This window comes from Apium graveolens, chromosome 4, assembly GCF_009905375.1.
Source record: "Apium graveolens cultivar Ventura chromosome 4, ASM990537v1, whole genome shotgun sequence".
Lineage (NCBI taxonomy): Eukaryota > Viridiplantae > Streptophyta > Magnoliopsida > Apiales > Apiaceae > Apium > Apium graveolens.
The window spans coordinates 299,037,891-299,057,458 of NC_133650.1; the positions used below are offsets into that span (position 1 = coordinate 299,037,891).

The 19,568-nt window shown below is 33.5% G+C and overlaps 1 protein-coding gene and 1 long non-coding RNA gene across 2 annotated transcripts; both read right to left on the bottom strand.

Moving 5' to 3' along the window:
- Positions 1-5,694: 5,694 nt before the first annotated feature.
- On the bottom strand, positions 5,695-10,744 carry LOC141721347 (protein TORNADO 1). The gene is made up of 3 exons (XM_074524254.1): positions 9,112-10,744; positions 7,782-9,022; positions 5,695-7,247 (listed from the first exon to the last, which is right to left on the bottom strand). Exons 1-3 carry the CDS (start codon positions 10,604-10,606, stop codon positions 5,841-5,843), a joined length of 4,143 nt encoding a protein of 1,380 aa, XP_074380355.1. The 5' UTR covers positions 10,607-10,744; the 3' UTR covers positions 5,695-5,840.
- A 2,916-nt stretch (positions 10,745-13,660) lies between these two features.
- On the bottom strand, positions 13,661-14,652 carry LOC141717397 (uncharacterized). Its single transcript, XR_012573633.1, has 3 exons — positions 14,560-14,652; positions 13,924-14,016; positions 13,661-13,833 (listed from the first exon to the last, which is right to left on the bottom strand). It is a non-coding gene; the product is annotated as an uncharacterized LOC141717397 (long non-coding RNA).
- Positions 14,653-19,568: the final 4,916 nt, after the last annotated feature.

A 19,568-nucleotide genomic window follows, 5' to 3' on the forward strand; every position in this document is an offset into this window, starting at 1 on the left:
AAATTTTTGGTTCTACAGCTTCTAAATCACAATCTGTGAAGCATAGCACAAAGGTGGAATCAATTATTATGGAGCTCAAGCCAGTAAGGAGGAATAAGGTTGGATAGACTTCTGCCAAGAATATGAAACCTATGGTTCTCAAGCCCAACAACAGATCCAATAAGGAATCTACAAAGAATCCTCTAAGCCTTGCTCAGATGAAAGAAGTGGATTTTCCTCTTCCAAAGCCTGATGAAGACAAGGTTTTGGGTGGAAGTATCATAAAGCACAAAGAGACCATGGATGTGGTTGAAAGGATGAACATGGCTATTATCTTTAGAGAGGGAAAGAGCATTTGTGTGATGCAAGGACATCCCAAATTCTCAATAGCCAAGAAGGAAGAAGCCAGAAGGTTGAAGGAAGAAGCCAAAAAGCTAAAGGCTGACAAAAGAGCACAAGCAAAGCTTGAAAAACAGCTAAAGTCAAGTCAAGCTGAAGAAAAGAAAGAAATTGAAGACAAGAGTGAAGATGTAGGTATGGGGGACATGGTTAATGATGATGTAGGAGAAAGAAGTAAGGAAAGAGAGGAATGACAGAAAGGGAACAGAAAGAAGGCCAATGCAAAAAGAAATATGGTAGATGAGACTGAAGAAACCCAATCAAAATCCAAACCACTACCTTCTATTCCTGAACCCATTGTGTCTGACCCTTCATAAACATCCATGGTGAAACAATCACTCCTAAGGAGGAACCAATTGATTGGGACACCATCAAATTGCCCACCTTCTTAACCTCTTCTCCACCATCAAAGAAGCAGAAAAGAAAAATCAAATCAACACCTCCTCCAACCTCAATCAAATTCACTCAGAAGCCTAAGCCTAAGCCACAAGCCTCTAAGGATGATTATGTTCACATTTGTGACATAAAGGAATTTTCAGACATTGAACTCTATCTGGATGAGCTGGAGGAAGTAAGGGGAATAGATGCCTACAGACAGCTACCAGAAAGACTAGTGTTCAAATACAAAGGAAGTGGAGAAAGAACTTGGCCTCTCTACAGGATTCTGAATGAAGGCTACTCTACCTTGGTTAGAGTCTACTCAACCATAAAAAGGGATTCTGGTTTTACCAGGACTGCCAAGACTGAGATTCTCAACAAGATTGCCAACATAAGGAAGACTTGGTGGGAGCCCAATGCCTTACCTAGAACATTACTCATTCAAGAAAGAGGAATTACAGTTTACAAATCACCTCATTGGTTGATGGAGTTCAGAGACAACAAAGGAGTCACAAGATTTTTCAAACTTGAAGATCAGCTCAAGATTGCCAGTAATGAAACTCTCAAGGATATGCAATCTAAGTTGGACATCAATGAAGAAGATGAAGCTGAGTTCTACAGACAACTTCAACTTCAAATAGAGGAGAATGACAGGAGGCTAGGAAAGAAAACAAGGGATCAAAGGAAAAGAAATTAATCTGCTCAGACTAAAAGAGCACCCTTGGAAACAATGTAATTCTTCAATTCCATCTCAGCATACACATTTTTGCAGCACTTTTAAATTTCTACTTTATTACAGTTAATATGTTTTGTCAAGTGTTTTGTTATCATCAAGCTAAACCCAAATTTATGCCTACAGTTCTAGTAGACATAAATAGGGGGAGATTGTTAGGAATATGTGTATTAGTTTGATGATAAGTTAAACAAAACACTTAAGTAGAAATATAGTGTTTATAGCCTCAACGGATAAGACCATCTTGGCTATCCATTGAAGGAGTAGCTTTACTTAGAAATAAGTTTAGTATTGTAGCACATTTCATTCTCTGGATTCAAGTTGTAATTCTTAGATGTTGTGGGAAATTATCAGTCATGTTGACTACTAGTGGATATGCAAATAGGAGGGCTAATTATAAATATTTCATGCCTTGTAATTTCGTATAAGTGAAGAAGTATCAACTGATATTGAAGACCTTCAACGAATAAGAAACAAAGCTTCAACGGATGTCTCTAAAGCTTCAACGGATAATATCCATCAACGGATAAGTGCTTCAACGGATAAAGACTTCAACTGCTAATGCATCAACGGATAAAGCTTCAACGGATAAAGCCTCAACGGATAAGGCATCAACGGATGAAAGCTTCAACGGATGCTTAGTTCAATAGCAGTTGATAGTGACAATTTATAAGCTGACAGAGGCACATGGGTTGACAGAGACAAACTGGAATGTGGCAGCCTCTAGGAGGAATCAAGAAAAAGCAGCATTTCCATTCTGGTGCAAACAAGGGAGTATTCGAAGATTAACAGCTAAACCTAAATTGCATTGGATAGAGAAATGAAGAAGAAACATGTGAAGAGCCTTTTAATTATATTTTACAGTTTTGTTTTCACTTGTAAACTTGGTGATATATAAACCAAGTAGCAGCTAGTAATTAGATGTGAATTTTCCAGAGCTGTTTAGAAAAATCCAGAGAGAAAATCATCTAATTTGTACTAGGAAGCAACTGTGATTTAATTCTTTGAATCACAGATTTTCTGAAATAACACATCTTTGGTGGAACAACAAATCCACCAGAAAAGTTTTTAAGTTCTTTGTGCTCTTTACATTTGTGTTTGAATATATATCTGTCTGTATTAGCTTCAAGCAATTCACACACATTTGTTCACTAAAATACTTAGCCTTAGAAACTGCTCAAAACTTGAAAAAGTTTTGAGATTTACATTCAACCCCCCTTCTGTAAATCTCATTGTTAGTCCACTGGGAATAACATCTGTCATATATGCAAAAATTTGTTCAGGTATCCATCATATACACACTAGTATTAAAGTATGAATGCGACCTGATATGGAAAACAATTGCAAATAAATCTTACAAGATCAATCCCATCACCTTGCAAGTCTGCACTATTTACGCTAATACGGTAAGCTTCAGTTTTGTTCAGGAAACCATCATAAACTAACATAACAACAGATTTCTGAAACTGAATGTTTGCATAGACAACCATGAATTCTTCGTCTTTCCATTCCGGTTTATTTAACATCCACTCATTTGGTTCTATCGTCGGGTAGTTTATCTCAATTGCCGCTTCCTTATATATCTTGACATTAAAGACCCCATCTCCATGATAATCAAATAAAACAAGATTATATATCGTAATTCCATAAAACTCCATAAAGCGAGCAAGATCACATATTTTTCCGATTTCTGAATCATATCGAGCATGTCATTTATGTGTTTTACAATATATCTTCAAGCCAGTTGGAATTCTTCCACCACAAACACTTTTAAAATCCCCTGACACTCTCTGATCAAGTACCATTAAATCAAATACATTTAAAAATAAACATAAATTTGACACTATATAAATTAACGCTGTAAAATATACACTTACAAAGTGCCTAAAATCAGAGACTTCTACATTTGCTGCCAGAAAGCTACATATACTCTCTTCATTATCTATACAGTTGGTATTATGTTAATGTACCTAAATAAATGCAGTATATACATTCTAGGTTAAATTTTTACCTAAATTGAATTTGACATTCTTCGCTCTAGAACTCGATCTTTTCTTCATCTGTAATTACATAATAAATTTGTTTCAATCAATATAAAGCACGTTATTTTACTTAGATATTACATGCATGGGATACAAATCAAAGATTTTACAAGAACAATACATGTATATGATACAAAACTTGAGAATTACATGAATTTGAGCAAGTAATGTTCTTAAATTCTATATAACATTAATCGATTAAGTTAATGTGTGTATACTTTAAAACTCTATCAATCAAGCAATATAATCTCAAGTTCTAACACTGATTCATGGTTCCATTGCATATATATACTATATGAAAGCAAGATAAACTATAGACAAAGAATCGATTCATACCTCCATTGTAGAGAAATAGTTTGATTCTACCGAGAGTGTTGTCTCCTTGGTGAAAAGAAGTTACTTTTTGCTTGAAGAAGTTGAGAATCCCAAAGTCACGCTAGTTTTCTTATCTGGGCTTCTTTTAAGACAGGACTTTGATTTTATGTGGGCTTCTTTTAAGACACGAGTTTAACATATCCCAAAGTTAACTTATTTGGGTTGTTTGGATTTTTTAATTCTTTTGATATTTTCTCCTTTTTTATAATTTTTAAAAAAACGATTTTTACAAAATAGTGTTATATATTATGTTTTAATATAAGTGGGTTTTTGTATTATTTTGATTTTAAAATAAAATATTGCAATAAATTGTATGTTATGTAATATTTACTGGATTTTTTTAAAACGTATTTAATTAAAAAAATAAGTACTCAGTTTTGTTGTACAAATTATTAAAATATTGACTACTAAAAACGTAAAAGAGAAATGTTAAAATATGAGTTAAGAGACTTTTAATTGGTTAAAATGTGAGAGAGAAAAAATTAAAATAAAATAATGAGATTTAACGTTAAATTATAATATAAAATTTATATTTCAAAATAAAAAAACCTAAATAACTGTAATAAATAAATTAAATAAAACTATAAGATAACCGTTTATGTTATAAAAATTACAAACTTCAAGAAAAAAATTTAAAATTGAAGAAATTTAGAATGCGCCTAGTCCGGACAAAAAGTCCATAGTGAACATACAAAACACAAAAATCATGTACAAAAGAGTAAAAGCATGTAGACTCTAAAATGAAAGAGACTCAAAAATCCATTAAAACGTAGTTTACCCGTGTAATCGGGACACTGGGTTGGTTTGTAAGCATCATTAAAACAGATTCTCTCAAAATCCAAAGCATAAGGACACAGAGAAGAGAGAATTGAAGATGAGAATTTAATATCAGATCTTCAATAATTAGACATAGTAATGGCGATTCTTTTTACAACCACTGCACACACACATGTACTAGGTAGGAAAAGACGAAATACCCTGCACATTATTCCCTATTTACCAAACAAAGCAGACGGCGTTTAACTGCAATATTGCATAGTTTCTGAAACCCTGTTGCTAGTTACTGAACTCCAAGTACACAAAGTACTTATATCTTAAACTTCATGTACACGTGCTGCAGTTTACTCTATGTACAACTACAACGATAATTTATGTTTGTCGAGGTAATGGAATTTGCTTCGTACTCCAATCTGCAACAGGGTAATCGTTGAATGTCAGTTTAAATTGTTTATGACATTTTTAGAAGTTGGTAATCCCTTACCTCCAGCTTAAATAATGTAATCCATGATTATAGGTCATTTTTAATCGTGGTGAGAGAAATTTGGTACAAACAAATCGAAGAGATTTCGACCTGAAAATGAGAGTACGGGCGTTGACAGCCAGGCTTTTACTGCCAGAAACGGATGTTGTTTATGGATATTTCGGGACTTAGTTTGTTTTGGGACTAGTTTGCAAGGTTTGCGGGCAAGAAGGGCACGGTAATTCCTACTCGGCCGTTCCTAGCTGCCGGAAGTGTGTATTGCTTAAATGTTTCCACAAAATTTTGTAGAATGAAGTGAGATCCAAACCTTGCAAAGTGCCTACATATCCTATATTTGTAAGAATCAAGTTTCATATTGTTTTTAGATTTTTGGACTCCTTTACTTGATGAAGAAGCCATGACATGATCAGCTTTATCTCCCCCCTTTAGTGCTGATACCATAGTTTTTGTGATGTAGAGGTATGAGTACTACTCCCTGTATGTCACTTGAAACACAATTATTTAACCTTCATCTTTGAAAACAAGGGTAGGAAAAAATCTTAATATATACTCAAATGCTAAGTACATTATTATTTTTAGACAAAACATAAAACATAATTTCTTGCCCATAGTAATGTCTATGGACCATGTTGGTAACAGCTAAAAAGACCTTATCAGATAGCTTAAGCAATAATCAAACTGGGAGTTGAACAATTTCATTTGCTCTGGTGTATATATGCCTTGCACATACCCAAGCAACGAGGCCATTGTCCCTGTACCTAATCCTCCACAATCCAAATTTCTCTGCAATTTGTTTCCCTGTGGAGCATCTTTGCTCCCTTAAGAAGTCGATCACCCACTGTTGTGCTGATCTCAGGTCTTGCTGATTGTCCCCCTTGCTTCTGTTCAACCCCCAACTCCCACCAATAGCTGCTGCCCCCACGATTCCGGCAGCTGCTGCACCTGCACCTGCACCTGTACCGGCGCCTGCACCAAGCATTGGAGATTCTATAAGGCGCGCAACTTCCCTGCTAAGATCAGGTATCATTTCTCCCATCCCTGCTGCTAAATGGGCTCCTATCTTTAAGGCAAATGTTAACAATTTCATGAACTTCTTCATGTACGGAGCCAAACACTTAACAGAATTGTTATCCACCTGCATTATTTCACATCCAATCTGTTCTTCCACCACATGCATTTCTCCTCGGTATTCACATAACATGTGCAGCCTTAATGCATGCATGCCTGATATTACAGTTGTCACCAGTCTCCTTGAGTAGTTTTCTGTTCTCACAAAATAGAACATGTTCGGTACTTTTCTTTCTTCAAGTTGCACATTGTAGTTCACTAGATAATTTACTTTGTGATGCAGCTCATATAGAAGTCGGTGCTCAAACACTCTCAAACCTTGAATTTCCTGCTTCACATCTCTGATTTCTTGTTCTATGATCTTCAGTCTCTGCAGAACTTCCTCGACACCCTTGGCAATTCCTACAAATGTCGGATCCACATTACTATCTGCTTGTTCACTGTTAGATGAAGAAGGTGCAGTTCCTTCTAGGTTGTTGTCTAGTGGGACTTGTAGTTCTACTGCTAGGTTGTATAAATCATGATACCTCCTGTGAAGTACTTCCCGGAAGTCATCATCAGATAGGAGGTCACGAGCTAAATCAAATCCTGCTCCTAAAATAGTTTGCCCTGATTCTGAGATTGAGCCCCAGGTGTGCTGGTAATCATATATACTTTCTGCAGGGACCGAGAGCATTGCCTGCTTCAGTTGTTGTAAAGGTATGGCTTGTGTTTTTCTGTATCTTGGAGGCGTTAGATTTTTAACACATTCTAAACGGATGATATTTTCTGTCAATGTGACACTGTGGCATTGGCTTTGGATAGCTGGAAGTATAACCTGTTGGAACAGTCTCATAATTTCTGTCAAGCTTTTGGTGGAGCAAAAGAGTACGTCAATATAGTAACCAAACTTTCCTCCAAGCTCAATTCTGATGTACATGCCATTAATGTTTATTAATATAAGGTTCTTCTCTAAACTGTATGTTGCTGTGTATTGGCTCTTCAGCCTCGTAATTTTGTTCTGCAGATGCACCTGGTCATGAACAAAATATGCATGAAATGTAAGACCTAATTATTTAGCATGCTTAAAATTCTTAGATGTACTATTTTAATATTAAATGCACGTCTGAATATACTGCGGGCACATATGCGCATACTTTTATACATAGATGCTAAATGCATTTTTCTTTAAAGCATTGATTTGTCCATTCAGAATAATCATGCCATTTGAAACATGTGAATATAGGATTTGTTTAAACGAGCAAAGGGCGGATCAGAAAAGCAACGATAGGAAGTTATTCCAAAAGATCTAGAAGAGAAGAGACTACTGCAACAGTGATAGAAAGAAACAAATCAAGGATGATGATTCATGTGACCTACATTAGATGAAATGTGAAGCACTTCTTACAATCTTCTAGTTATGACTTTACTTTTTTCCTGTTTAATTTAGGTAATATCTTCATGTTTGTGGACATGCCAAAATAACAACTAAAACCTTAAGAATGGAGTCTGTCTCAAGACATTATCGCTTGGAAATGAATGGAAATGCAAGTTAAAGAAGTCTTGCCTGCAAGCGAGGGAAGAAGCTTGGAGTAAGGAACATGTGGCTGGAATCATCACACTCGAGATGTCTCCCTGCATATACACAGTCAGGTGTGCTTGACACCCATCTCGGTGTTCTTCCCCTGCCTTCTTCAAGTGTTGACGGGATCAATAGCAATGAATTTGGATCTGATGGATCTTGTTCATAACATAATTCTAGTTTCATCATCATGCTCACAAGATCACTAGCTTCCAAGTTCTCAAAAACCTTAGAGCCCATCCCTGGAATCTGGCTATGTAAACTACCTTTAAGAATCTTCTCCAACTCTTTCCTACTTAAAAATCCATTATGTTCAGCTGAGTTTTGCTTCCCAGCATCCAATTTTGTTAGCTGACCTAGTACTTCACAACAAAACCACTCACAGTCCAAGATTACAAACCCCAGTTCATCAAAATAAATCACCTCGCCTATATGATGTAAACACAAAGCAACGGCCCTCCTCCTCATCTCCACCTTTTCTTTGTTATCAAATCTTGATCGAACTCTTAAGGATGAAACCTTAAGCTGGCATATGTCAGAAAAGTCCTTCCATCTCATCACTGGCTTGTTGTAATTTTCTGACCTCCAGTCTGACAGTACTTGAATTAAATCATTGCAAAGCTCATAAACTCGGGGAACTCTTTCAAGAACAGTTTTGCTTGTTTTCTTGACATGATGAGCGAGTTTACTTACCATCCCAGATGATCTTGCATCAACAGTGAATACAGTTGGATAGAATTCTATATACCCCATAAACTTATCTCTCAATCCCTGAATTGCATTTATAGTCCCCTGCAAATTATCTATTTGATTGATTTTGTCAGTATGTGTTAGCACAGCAGTGACATTTGGTAGCATACACTGCTGGACCGCTCGTCCTGAGTTAGAAACAATGAATCTTAGCCAATACTGGAGTTCTTCTTCTATTTCCGTCGGGGATTTTGGCTCTCTATTGCTAGGTCTCCTGAACAAACTGGCTACAATTATAAAGAGCGACGCACTTCCATGACCTGGGAACATGAGGTCATGGAGAGAACATAGCTCGTGCTGACCAGCAAGGTTCCATATTGAAATCTTTGTGTCTTCATCTTTGTAGCTCTTTATCTTAATTCCTGTTGTTTTGACAGCATGCTCAAGTGGATTACCAATAGTTCTTACTTGATTAATGTAAGGTGGTTTTGAAGAAGAAAGGTTATGCAACAGAGAATTGCACAGAGTAGTTTTCCCTGCACATTATATATAAAATTGGTCAGTAGCTTTTAGTATATTTTCTCTCAAACACATATAAATTAAGTCATAGGTATCAGAAGCTCACCGGCATAGTCTTGCCCACAGAGGAAGACTCGACAACTCTTGGGCACTGTCATAGTCATGTCCTTTAGTAAATCAGTATCAGGCTCACTTCTTCCATTCTGACCCAGCTTCAGGCTTATACCTTCTGTCTTTCCAGAATTCTGTAGCGGAGTTCTTGTAAGATCAATGTCCTCTATCCAAGGGTTTACTTGTAAAATTCCAAGTACTGTCTGTAACACTAAGTCACCATCAACCCCTTTGCAACCTCTTAATGACAAAAACTTTAATGTGGCGTTCGTCTCAAGGCTCTTGAAAATTTTAATGATATCTTCTGGCCTTAAACTCTCATCGTCATATATTCCTAAACGGATCACACTCTGGTTGGTTGTCAGCATCTGCATGATGGCAGAAAGACCATTCCTTCCAAATTTTGTCCTTCCTCCACCAATAGACACGGACTTGAGAGTTATGTTTGCTTGGTTTTGCAAAGCACCAAATCTGCTCAATGGGCATAGCAAGTGTTCAACACCAACACCACCAAACCAGTTCCCATCAAGATACAAGCTCTCCAGACTCTGGTTTTTGAATAGTCCAGCTGCAACATACACAATTCCCTTGTCTTTTAAACAAGTTCTTGATAAATTTACCTCTTTGAGGCTGCGGTTTTGTTCCAGAACCCAGCGGAACTCCCTAGCCCACCGAGATTTCAGTCTGACCCCAGTCATATCAAGAGATTTTACCGTTGAATTCCAACCCAAAGCACAAGCAACCCTACAAGCACCAGAGGTGTCAAGGCGGTATATCCGTAAAGTGCTGCTGGCATGTACAAATTCAACCACCTTGGAGATTTTTTCTCCTTGTTCACCAGTCCAAATGTGAACTTCCATGGATCTGTTCCTTGCTAGAACTGCAGAAATGAGTGGGGTTGCTGTGATTGAGTTTGAGTCAAATACTGTGAGTAGCTTCAATGTGGCATTAGCTTCAATCATTTTAGAGAGTTCTTCTGCACCCTTAGATCCAATTGAGTCTTCCCATATCTGCAACTCTTCTAAGCTGCTATTTTGCTTAAGAGCAGAAGCAAGAAGGCTAGCTCCAACTGAACCAATAGAGGACTCAGAAAACCTAATATCCTTAATCACTCCATTTTTCTTCAAAACATCTGATATCTCCGAAAAGCATTTTATTGTGAACTTGTTTCTTTGAAACACTAGTTGCTTTACATTAAAGGAACTGTCAAGCAAGTCCCTGAGTTTTTTTACTTGTTGCAACTCCCATGCAACATGGTAAAACTCTATGATCTGCAAGGATGATTTAGTGTTTTGTAAAGCTACCAGGAAAATTGAGAAATACGAAAACGCTTCCTCGGAGATGTTAATAATAATGGAATTTTCAGTTTCTTGATGGCAACATGAAACTTGTTGACAAAGGTAGAAGGTAACATTCTGCAGGGCCAGATTTTTCGAGTTTATAGCGGTGAGAGCTTGTTGTAAATCTGTTTGGTTCTGATTTGTTGTCATTAGAGAATGCAGGTAGCTAAATTTAGAAGTTTGGTATAATTAGAAAATAATAATGTGGGTTGCTTCACAGTGATCAGTTAAGGACACTGTTCAAGTAGCAGCAAAGAACAGTGGCCAACTTGTCCTGCAATTACGTTCGTCGGAGGAATAAGAATTGGAATGAGATGCTTGATTTCAAACTCTGCTTTCGGTGGGAATAATAATGATGTCTGAATTTCAACTTTTGGGAATTTTTTGACATTTAAAATGAAAAAGTGGATCAGGCTTAGCCAACACTGTTCTGCTTTGTTTGGTATTCTCACTTCTTCAACAAAGATGCTCCAGTAATTTATTCTGGTCGTGTGTTTTGGTTAAATATCATGTAAAGTAAGGGCTATTTGGAGGGGAGGTTGAGATGTGAAGGGCTAGATTGGATTGGATTAGGCTAGGTTGGGATGAGATGGGTTAGGTTAGGTTGAACTCCTACTCTATTTGAATGCAAAGTTGAAGAGGGAAAAGGTTCAAGTCTTAAGTCTTAGGGAGGGTTGTGTTATGGTGGAGTTCAATATTGGTTAAGTAAAATTTAAAATAAATTTTACTTTTGAAAATAAAAAAATTTATTTTAAATCTTGGAAAAAAATTGAAAAAGTTAAAAAATTTAATTTAAAATTATTAAAAAGTTTAGAATTTTGCATAATATTTTTAAGAGGTAAAATTTTAAAATTTGAAAAGTATAACGAATAACTAAATTGACCTTTTTATTATTAAATAAAATATTTGATAATAACAAATTAAAAAATGATTACAAACTAACAAATATTTGAAAAGCCAAATGAAATTGGGAAGCAGTTGGAGTGAAAAGAAATCCGGAAAAAGAAAAAAATTGAAGTTAGAACACCCCGATTTGGGGTGTTGGAAATGTTATGACTTTGATACAGAAGATAACCCTTCCCAAACCCCTGCAGAAACCTCTTAAACCCAACCCTCGGTTTTATTTTTTTTGCCAAATGTGATTCTCTAAACATCAGTCTTCCCCGACCCAACCCACCCTCTCCTAACCCCCATCCAAATGAACCCTAAAGGAATGATTGTGTCAAAAAATTCATAGTTTATTGTAAATTTGACTCATATTGATTTTCAATTAAATTAATTTGAACATTTCCTTGAAATTGAAAATTGAAAAACCTAATATAGGAGGGTAGAGATAGATTTAAGCCTCAATATGATTACTGTGACTTGCTATTTGGCTCACCGCTCACGGAATCCCGACGTAATCTAACTTTGATTCTCTTTACTTGTTAAATTTGAGATTTCGAAAAGTTAAAGTCATGATTCCGTGAGGCAATTATTCGTGATTGGATGAAATATGTTACTCATTCGGTCCCAAAAGCATATTTATATTCAATTTTTTTATGATTAAAGGTGATTTAAATTTTTTATTTATAAAAAAAGTTTTAAATAATTAATAGAGATATGTGTTCAACACCCCTGAATTTGGAGAAAAAGTTAAAGTGGACCGGTATCAAAAATTAAATTTGTATTCTCCTATTACGGATACAATAATATATTGTGTTATTGTGAATAGATGAAAAATACACTTTAATTTTTATGTGTATTTTAAAGTAAATTGAATGTATAGGTTTTTGTTATATTTTAAACTTTTTTAATTAAATGTTTAAAAATCAAAATATTTTATTCACAAAAAGAATATTTTAAAAATAATTAATGAAAGTTTGCGTTCACCTAAAACTAATGAAAGTATAGCTTTTAGTTATATTTAAAAGTTTTATTAATTAAATGTTTAAGAATCAAAAAAAATTATTCACAAAAAGAATATTTTAAAAATGGGTTAATGATCAAGCGAGTCACTAGAGTGAGCGCGATGTATCAAGTTGGTCACCGAACTCAAAATGGTCTCAAGTTGGTCACCTAAGTGAATTACGAGTACATTCCGTTAGTGAATGTTAAATTTTTCGACGGGAATAGCTGATGTGTTAAAATCTATCTGATGTGGCATAAGTCTGATTGGGTAACGACTCTTGTTTGCCAAATCAGCAATTTAACGACTCAATTGTTGATATATCATGTATATATACCCGGTTCTTGTAAATTAGGGTTCATAATTAATTTATAAGAAAATCTTCCCAATTTGCTAAAGTCAGTCAATTCCTTCTACCATAACAACATAACAATGTTCAAGTACAAAAGCCCTAATCCTAATTGTTCATCAAGTTATTCGGTTGGTTCAGAGCTCAAAAATTGTTTTTGTGGCAAACCAAGTAAAATGTTCATGTCATGGTCTTTAAGAAATCCCAGAAGAAGATTTTTGACATGTTACAAGTCACAGGTATGACATATTTATCTTTATTTTATGTTTTATAATTGAAAGACGTTCACTTACATTTTTAAGCTTTTGCAAGGTTGTAACTTTTTCGAGTGGTATTACCATAATTTTACTAGTAGAACTAAAGATGTTGTGGTTCATTTGAATAATAGAAGGATTTTTCTAGATGAAAAAGTGAATTTGGTTGAAGAAAAACTTTCCATGGAGATTGAGAAGAAACTTGTAATGGAGATAGAGAACAAGAAACTTGAAAAAATTATCAGATTGTTTAGTTATATAATAGTGATATTGGTAGTTGTATTGATGATGAAAATGCAGTAATAAGTGTTCAACAATGTAATGTTGGTTGTGTTGTAATGTAAGCTATGAAATGTAATCCTTTATCTATGTCGTAAACAAGTTCACAAAAATACGTTAAAACCATTCATTAAACCAAGTTAAACCATTCATAAGAATACGTTTAAATCATTCATTACAAGAAACAAAATCATTAGAACAGGTTCAAGTCATTAGAAGCTTACTTAACAAATTATAATTCTGGCCATCAATTTAAAATGTACGTCTTGTAACATGCTTAGTAAAGGAAAGTATCTGCATTTAGTAACCATTCAAGTATTTAACTCCCTACAAAAATAATGATAATTGTAATGTTCAATAAAGGAAGAAATATCTTTCAGTGATAATCCATGCATTGAAACTTTCAAACATGTTGTTTTCAACATTGTCTGCCTTGTACGAAGTACCAAAATGTGCTTTTGTCCAAACTTTAGGGTCCAGGTTTAAAAGATGTTCATATGCAGGTTTTGACTGTTTCAGTACTTCCTTCATTGCCTTTTGATGAAGTAATGGATGTGTTGCACAAGCTGCTGCCCAGAAAGCCCTCCTTAATAATTGAGATGGAAACCTGTAAATGAAACATAACAAGAATTACAGACACAAAATTTTAGATGCACATTTGGCTGTTAGTAGAGATGGAACTAGTATACAGACATACCTTTTTCTGAAGTTTGAGTATAAATGTTGTAACGCCCCCAAATCCGGGGTCAGGGGATTTGGTCGTCACTATGAAACCTCAATCCAAAATAACCTGTTTAATCAATATACAAATGTCAGCGGAAGATATTTAACATCTATGATCCCAAACTAATCCAAGATCTTTTAAGGTTACAGTTCTAGAAAAAAGATATTTAAATTCCACAAATAATTTTTTTCACTTTCCTTTAAAACTCTTTTCAACAATTTCAAACTCAAAGCTAAACCCCCTAGTATAACTTCGAAAGGAAGTATACTAGGCCCAACTTATACAATACACAACTATAATATTATATAAATAACTTTATATATAGAACTTACACTAGTCCGCAAAGTGTCTACATATCCCATGTTTGTAGGAATCAAGTTCCATATAGTTTTTAGGTTTTTGGACTCCTTTACTTAATGAATAAGCCATGATATACTCAAATGCTAAGTACATTATTACCTTAAGACAAAACATAAAACATAATTTCATGCCCATAGTAATGTCTCTGTGTTATATTAGCATGGACCATGTTGCTAACAGCTAAAAAGACCCAACTTATACAATACACAACTATAATATTATATAAATAACTTTACATATAGAACTTACATTAGTCCGCAAACCCTGAACCAATCACCTTCCAAAAGCTTCTTCTTTGCTTCCTCGAATTACGCGGCTAAACAACGCAAGCTAATCTTCACTGGAGATTAAATTTAAAAACAGGCAAGTATGAGCGAAAGAAATGCTCAGCAAGTTCGTTATAATATATATATGGTCATTTTGATATAAAAACTGCTTTCTGCAATAGAGCAGAACAATTAAAATCAATAATTGTTGAACCAGAAAATTTTTAGATAAGGAACCCCAGAATTGGTTCCTCATTTGTATTCAAAACCCTTTTGATATTTTTAAGCGAAAATGATTCAGCAGTATTTTGAATATTGACGAGAATAAAACTCGTAAAAACAATATTTACGGAAATAGCGTAAACAACAACATGAAACAGTGATTATGGACTGAGTCATAAACTCATTCCAAACTCAACTCTTGATATTAATACTCATTTTGATTTCATATCAAATTAAATATCAATACGAACTTTGATGCTCACAACATCCCATACTGAAGTCAACATCAATCATCTATACTAATATCACCTTTGATATTTAACAATAAACTAAATATCAATGCCAATAAGAAACTGAATTAAAACTGCATTTCACCTTTTATTCAAAACAAAAATAGTTGATAAATTATTTATTATATGATTATCAAAACAAATTAGAAACAACAGTTTAGATTTGAACTAATTATGCACTATGTTGTTCCTGATGATCAGTCACAAAACAGCACCGGTATCCCGCAACCATATCGTAAATATAGGTATCGGTATCCCGCAGCCATACCGTACCTATAGGGCGCCAAGAAAGGCATATATTTGCCTTGCAAGATATTATACTTCCGTATAATAGCTTGCGATGGACCGGTGCCTCGGCCTCTTACGCAACCAGTAACCATCCAATCTTAAAATATTTTATTGAAAAGGGTCATAATAATCGACACCCTTAATAATTTTATTTCCCCCATTCACTTGGCAGGAATACTCGCAACAAAACCATTTTTTTTTCTCAAAGTATAAAACATTTATAAATCCAGTATTTGGATAAGTAAAACACTTAATTATTCTGAACTTAGAATAGAAGAAGAGTACTTGCATAATAAACATTTAACTCAGCGATATGTAAAATATTTATCTATTCTGAACTGAGAATAGGAAAGCAATACTTGCATAATCATAAGCAGTTATATATGAAAAATATTGAACTATTCTGGAATTAAAATAGCGTAGAAAACTTGCATAATAGGATTCAAAATAAATATCACTTGAACGATAAGTGAAGATAGGGATACTTGCCTTTGGTTTTTAGCAGTCAGTCACACTCGCAATAACACGACTATCTTGACATTCTGTCTTAAGACACCACCGTCTTTCTATCTCGATAATTTGCTAATATGCTGCTCCAGCGATTGCTAAAAGCCTAATATCCAATAACATTCCATTTCACTCTTTATCCAACATCTGGTTTGGTTCGTCTTGAATAACCGATATCTTAAAAAGCTTTCTTTCTTATCCAAGAAATCAAAATTGTCATCTGGGGTAGGGTAGCCTTTGCTTTCCAATCCCGAGTGCCCTCGCTTTTTAAACCTTACTAAGCTTGACTAGCTTGACTCTCGTGAGCATTCTATAACTCCCTTTTATTTGTTATACTTCACGTATTCACGTATCGTATCTACACAAAATAAAAGACACTACTTCAGTAGCTTATGTAAAACTCGACGTTCGACTCTAAACGTCTAACTTAATCTACCCATTTCACTTTAACAGATTTAATCTTACATATATCATTTAACCACATTGTCCGATCACGTATACACATAATAATATCATAATAACTCATATTAGTACCTTTACCAAGCTTATTTTATCACGTAATCAGATAAGCACATAACCATGTAACACATAATCTCAGTCTCATTTACTTGTACTTGTATCTTTATCAATCACGTGCTATCATAGATTCATACAAGCACATAATCATATTGTGATTATCACGCGACACGCATGCTATTTAACTTACCTTTACATAGTCTACTACTACAACATTGCTTTATACACATCTACTTTTGTAGTTAGCTCGATTACAAACAAACCGTTAAGTTCATATTACAATTACAATAGTATATTAGACTCCCTTTAATACATATAATTCTATAGAAAATTTTTCATGACTCGTTCATTAACATACTAATCAGTCATTCATAACCAATCAATCAACAATCCCAATTTTAACTACTTTGACAGAATAAACTATCCACGATTAATATATACATGGATAAGCCATAAAACAACTAACCACGATAGCACACATCAATTTCATTAAAATTAACTATTACAGGAATATTTCAAATTAAATTTATCAAAACATAGCATCATTTCCTGTAAGCCTATAATTCCACATACCCACAACTAAACTGAATCATTTGACGAAACATTGAACCAAAAATAAACAACTAAACACAACATACATTTTTTTGACATGACCTTATCGTAAAATCATATATTCTTTAACCAACATTCAACATCTCAATTCTTATCGATTATATATTTCAAAACCATATACTATTTAACGATCCAACAAAACTGAATGAACTCATGTCATACACGGAATAAACATACCACAATGAATCGTTAAATCCAAAAACTCAACCAAATAACGAGCTAATCTCCAAAAACTTGAAACTAAAAATCTGAAAATTCAAGCCCATAATTCGAAATTAAAAATACGAGAGGAGACAAAAAGTTTTGGATGAAATTTCGGGCTCAAGAACATCACCTCCCACTCCACCGGCTCACCGTAGCTCACGGTCGGTGGTGGAATTAAACGGAGGTACCCAAAATGGATTCCCAATCACGCTTGAACCCAATTAAAGCTTTAAAATGTAAAACCCATATCAATTCCGTGCATAATCATCACAATCATAACAAAATTCGAAATTTTGAATGAAACCTGAAATGGGTCAAACGAAATTTCGAACAAACACTAACATGCAAGTACGAGGGTTGTAGAAGAAGCAACAAGTAACACAACCCCGGTATCGGATCGAAAAACGACCAAGAATCAAGGAAGAAATCGAAGAGAGAGAGAGATAGTATATCAAGTTAGAGAGAGAGAGGAAGTATCGAGAGGCTTTTTTAAAGGTAATCAACAGAGAAGAAGCTGCTGGGGTATAAAGATAATGCCATGGCATTTTGGTCATTTTGCAGATTTTTATTTTACATTACTTTCGTGCTAAAATGCTTAAAAACGAAATTAACAATTATAAAACTGTTTTGTAAAAGCTGAAAATGATATGAAGTATCTATACTATATTATAATAGACGAAACATTAAAAGTTTGGTAGTCGGTCGGTCGGTACTTGCTGAAATTACTTACTTACCCTTATTTAATAAGTAATAATATTACATTATTACATTATATTATATCCAATATATAATAATAAAAATAGGAGAGAACTTACATATATAATGTATTACTAAAGATCAAAAGAGATCGAATCCTAACAATCATATATATCTATAATCTATTATATTATATTAAAGACAAAACAATGAAAATTGGTTGGTAGTCGGTCTGGTCACCGTAATTATAGTAGTATTTAAAATAAAACACTTTCATAAATAGATAAATATTCATAACAGAATTATAATATGTCTAATGGTTTTCGTTAAAACAGAAATAATATATAAAATTCATCCGGTCAGGATAAACAAAATTATACCATTGATCCAATTTTAAATAAAAAATTAAAAAAACTACATATGATTAAATGGATTTGAAGAATCGGGCTAAAATAAAATAATAAATATTATTGATCCCGCTAAAAACATTATATTATTGAACCAGACTATAACAAAATAAAAATTTTAAAGGAAATTTGTGGGGTTGATATAATGTCATAAAACTAAAAAAAATACATATTATTCATTCAGTATAAAATAAAATAATAATCACTATGTGCTAAAATAAAATTAAACAAAATAGTAAGTATATTTAGCTGGATTTGGTTGATATAACGTGCCTCAAGCTAACATAATTTTTTTGTCATTGACACATAAAATTTTACCATTGATCCGGATTTAAACATATTAAAATAATATAAATCTGAATATAGTTAGTTGGATTTCGCCGGTTAATAGACTAATGACAATTCGTATACTATTGATCTCAGCTAAAATTTACCTTTTAATTAAATATAATAATATTTCATAAACATACCTATAAATATCAGTAAAAAAATATAAATTTCAATCATTACATTATTTTTTAAAACTGTAGTATCACTAACTTATACACATATGTGCATATTAATAAGTATTATCAAATCATATTATTAAAATTTCAAATAAATAAGTTTCATAACTTAAAGTTTTTACTCCAAATTAAATTCAAACAAATTATGTAATATTAAAACGAATCCGTGTATCGCACAAGTTCTAGGCTAGTAATTTTAAAATATAGAACACGAAATTAGATTTCTACCCATATTTTTAAAATAATTTTTGAACATACGGTTTATTTTATACAAATTTTACAAGATAATACTCAAAAAATAGAAATAAAGCCCATAAAATCATTTTAAAATACTCCAACCTCAAAATAAATCGAACTATAATTTTTAAATGTCTTTATGGGTATTCTAAAGATAATAAAATAGGTTTCATGATTCAATCATATATCGATAATTTAATAAAAATATTTAAAGGTCCATTAAACCACGTTTTCACACAATAAATCACTAAAATATATATATAAAAAAAATAATTTAACCACAATGTCACTCACATATGAATCTAATAACACATAATCACATCTATCAATTAATAAAATCTCATACTCGCCAATTTTTTCTATTTACTTCTTTATTTATAACTATTCTCTTATAATCACTAATCACACAAAAATTCAACTAATGACTAGACTTTAAACACTTTAACTCTAATAATCACCGAAACACATAACACTCTTTATATCACATATCTTCAAATAATTTTACTA

What these genes read in the sequence shown, in the direction of transcription:
- LOC141721347 (XM_074524254.1), bottom strand. Translation starts at nt 10,606, where the DNA reads ATGACAACAAATCAGAACCAAACAGATTTACAACAAGCTCTCACCGCT. An exon ending in CTGTGGGCAAGACTATGCCG is followed by an intron (nt 9,023 to 9,111) that starts GTGAGCTTCTGA and finishes TATAATGTGCAG; the next exon opens with GGAAAACTACTCTGTGCAAT. An exon ending in GCTTCTTCCCTCGCTTGCAG is followed by an intron (nt 7,248 to 7,781) that starts GCAAGACTTCTT and finishes GTTCATGACCAG; the next exon opens with GTGCATCTGCAGAACAAAAT.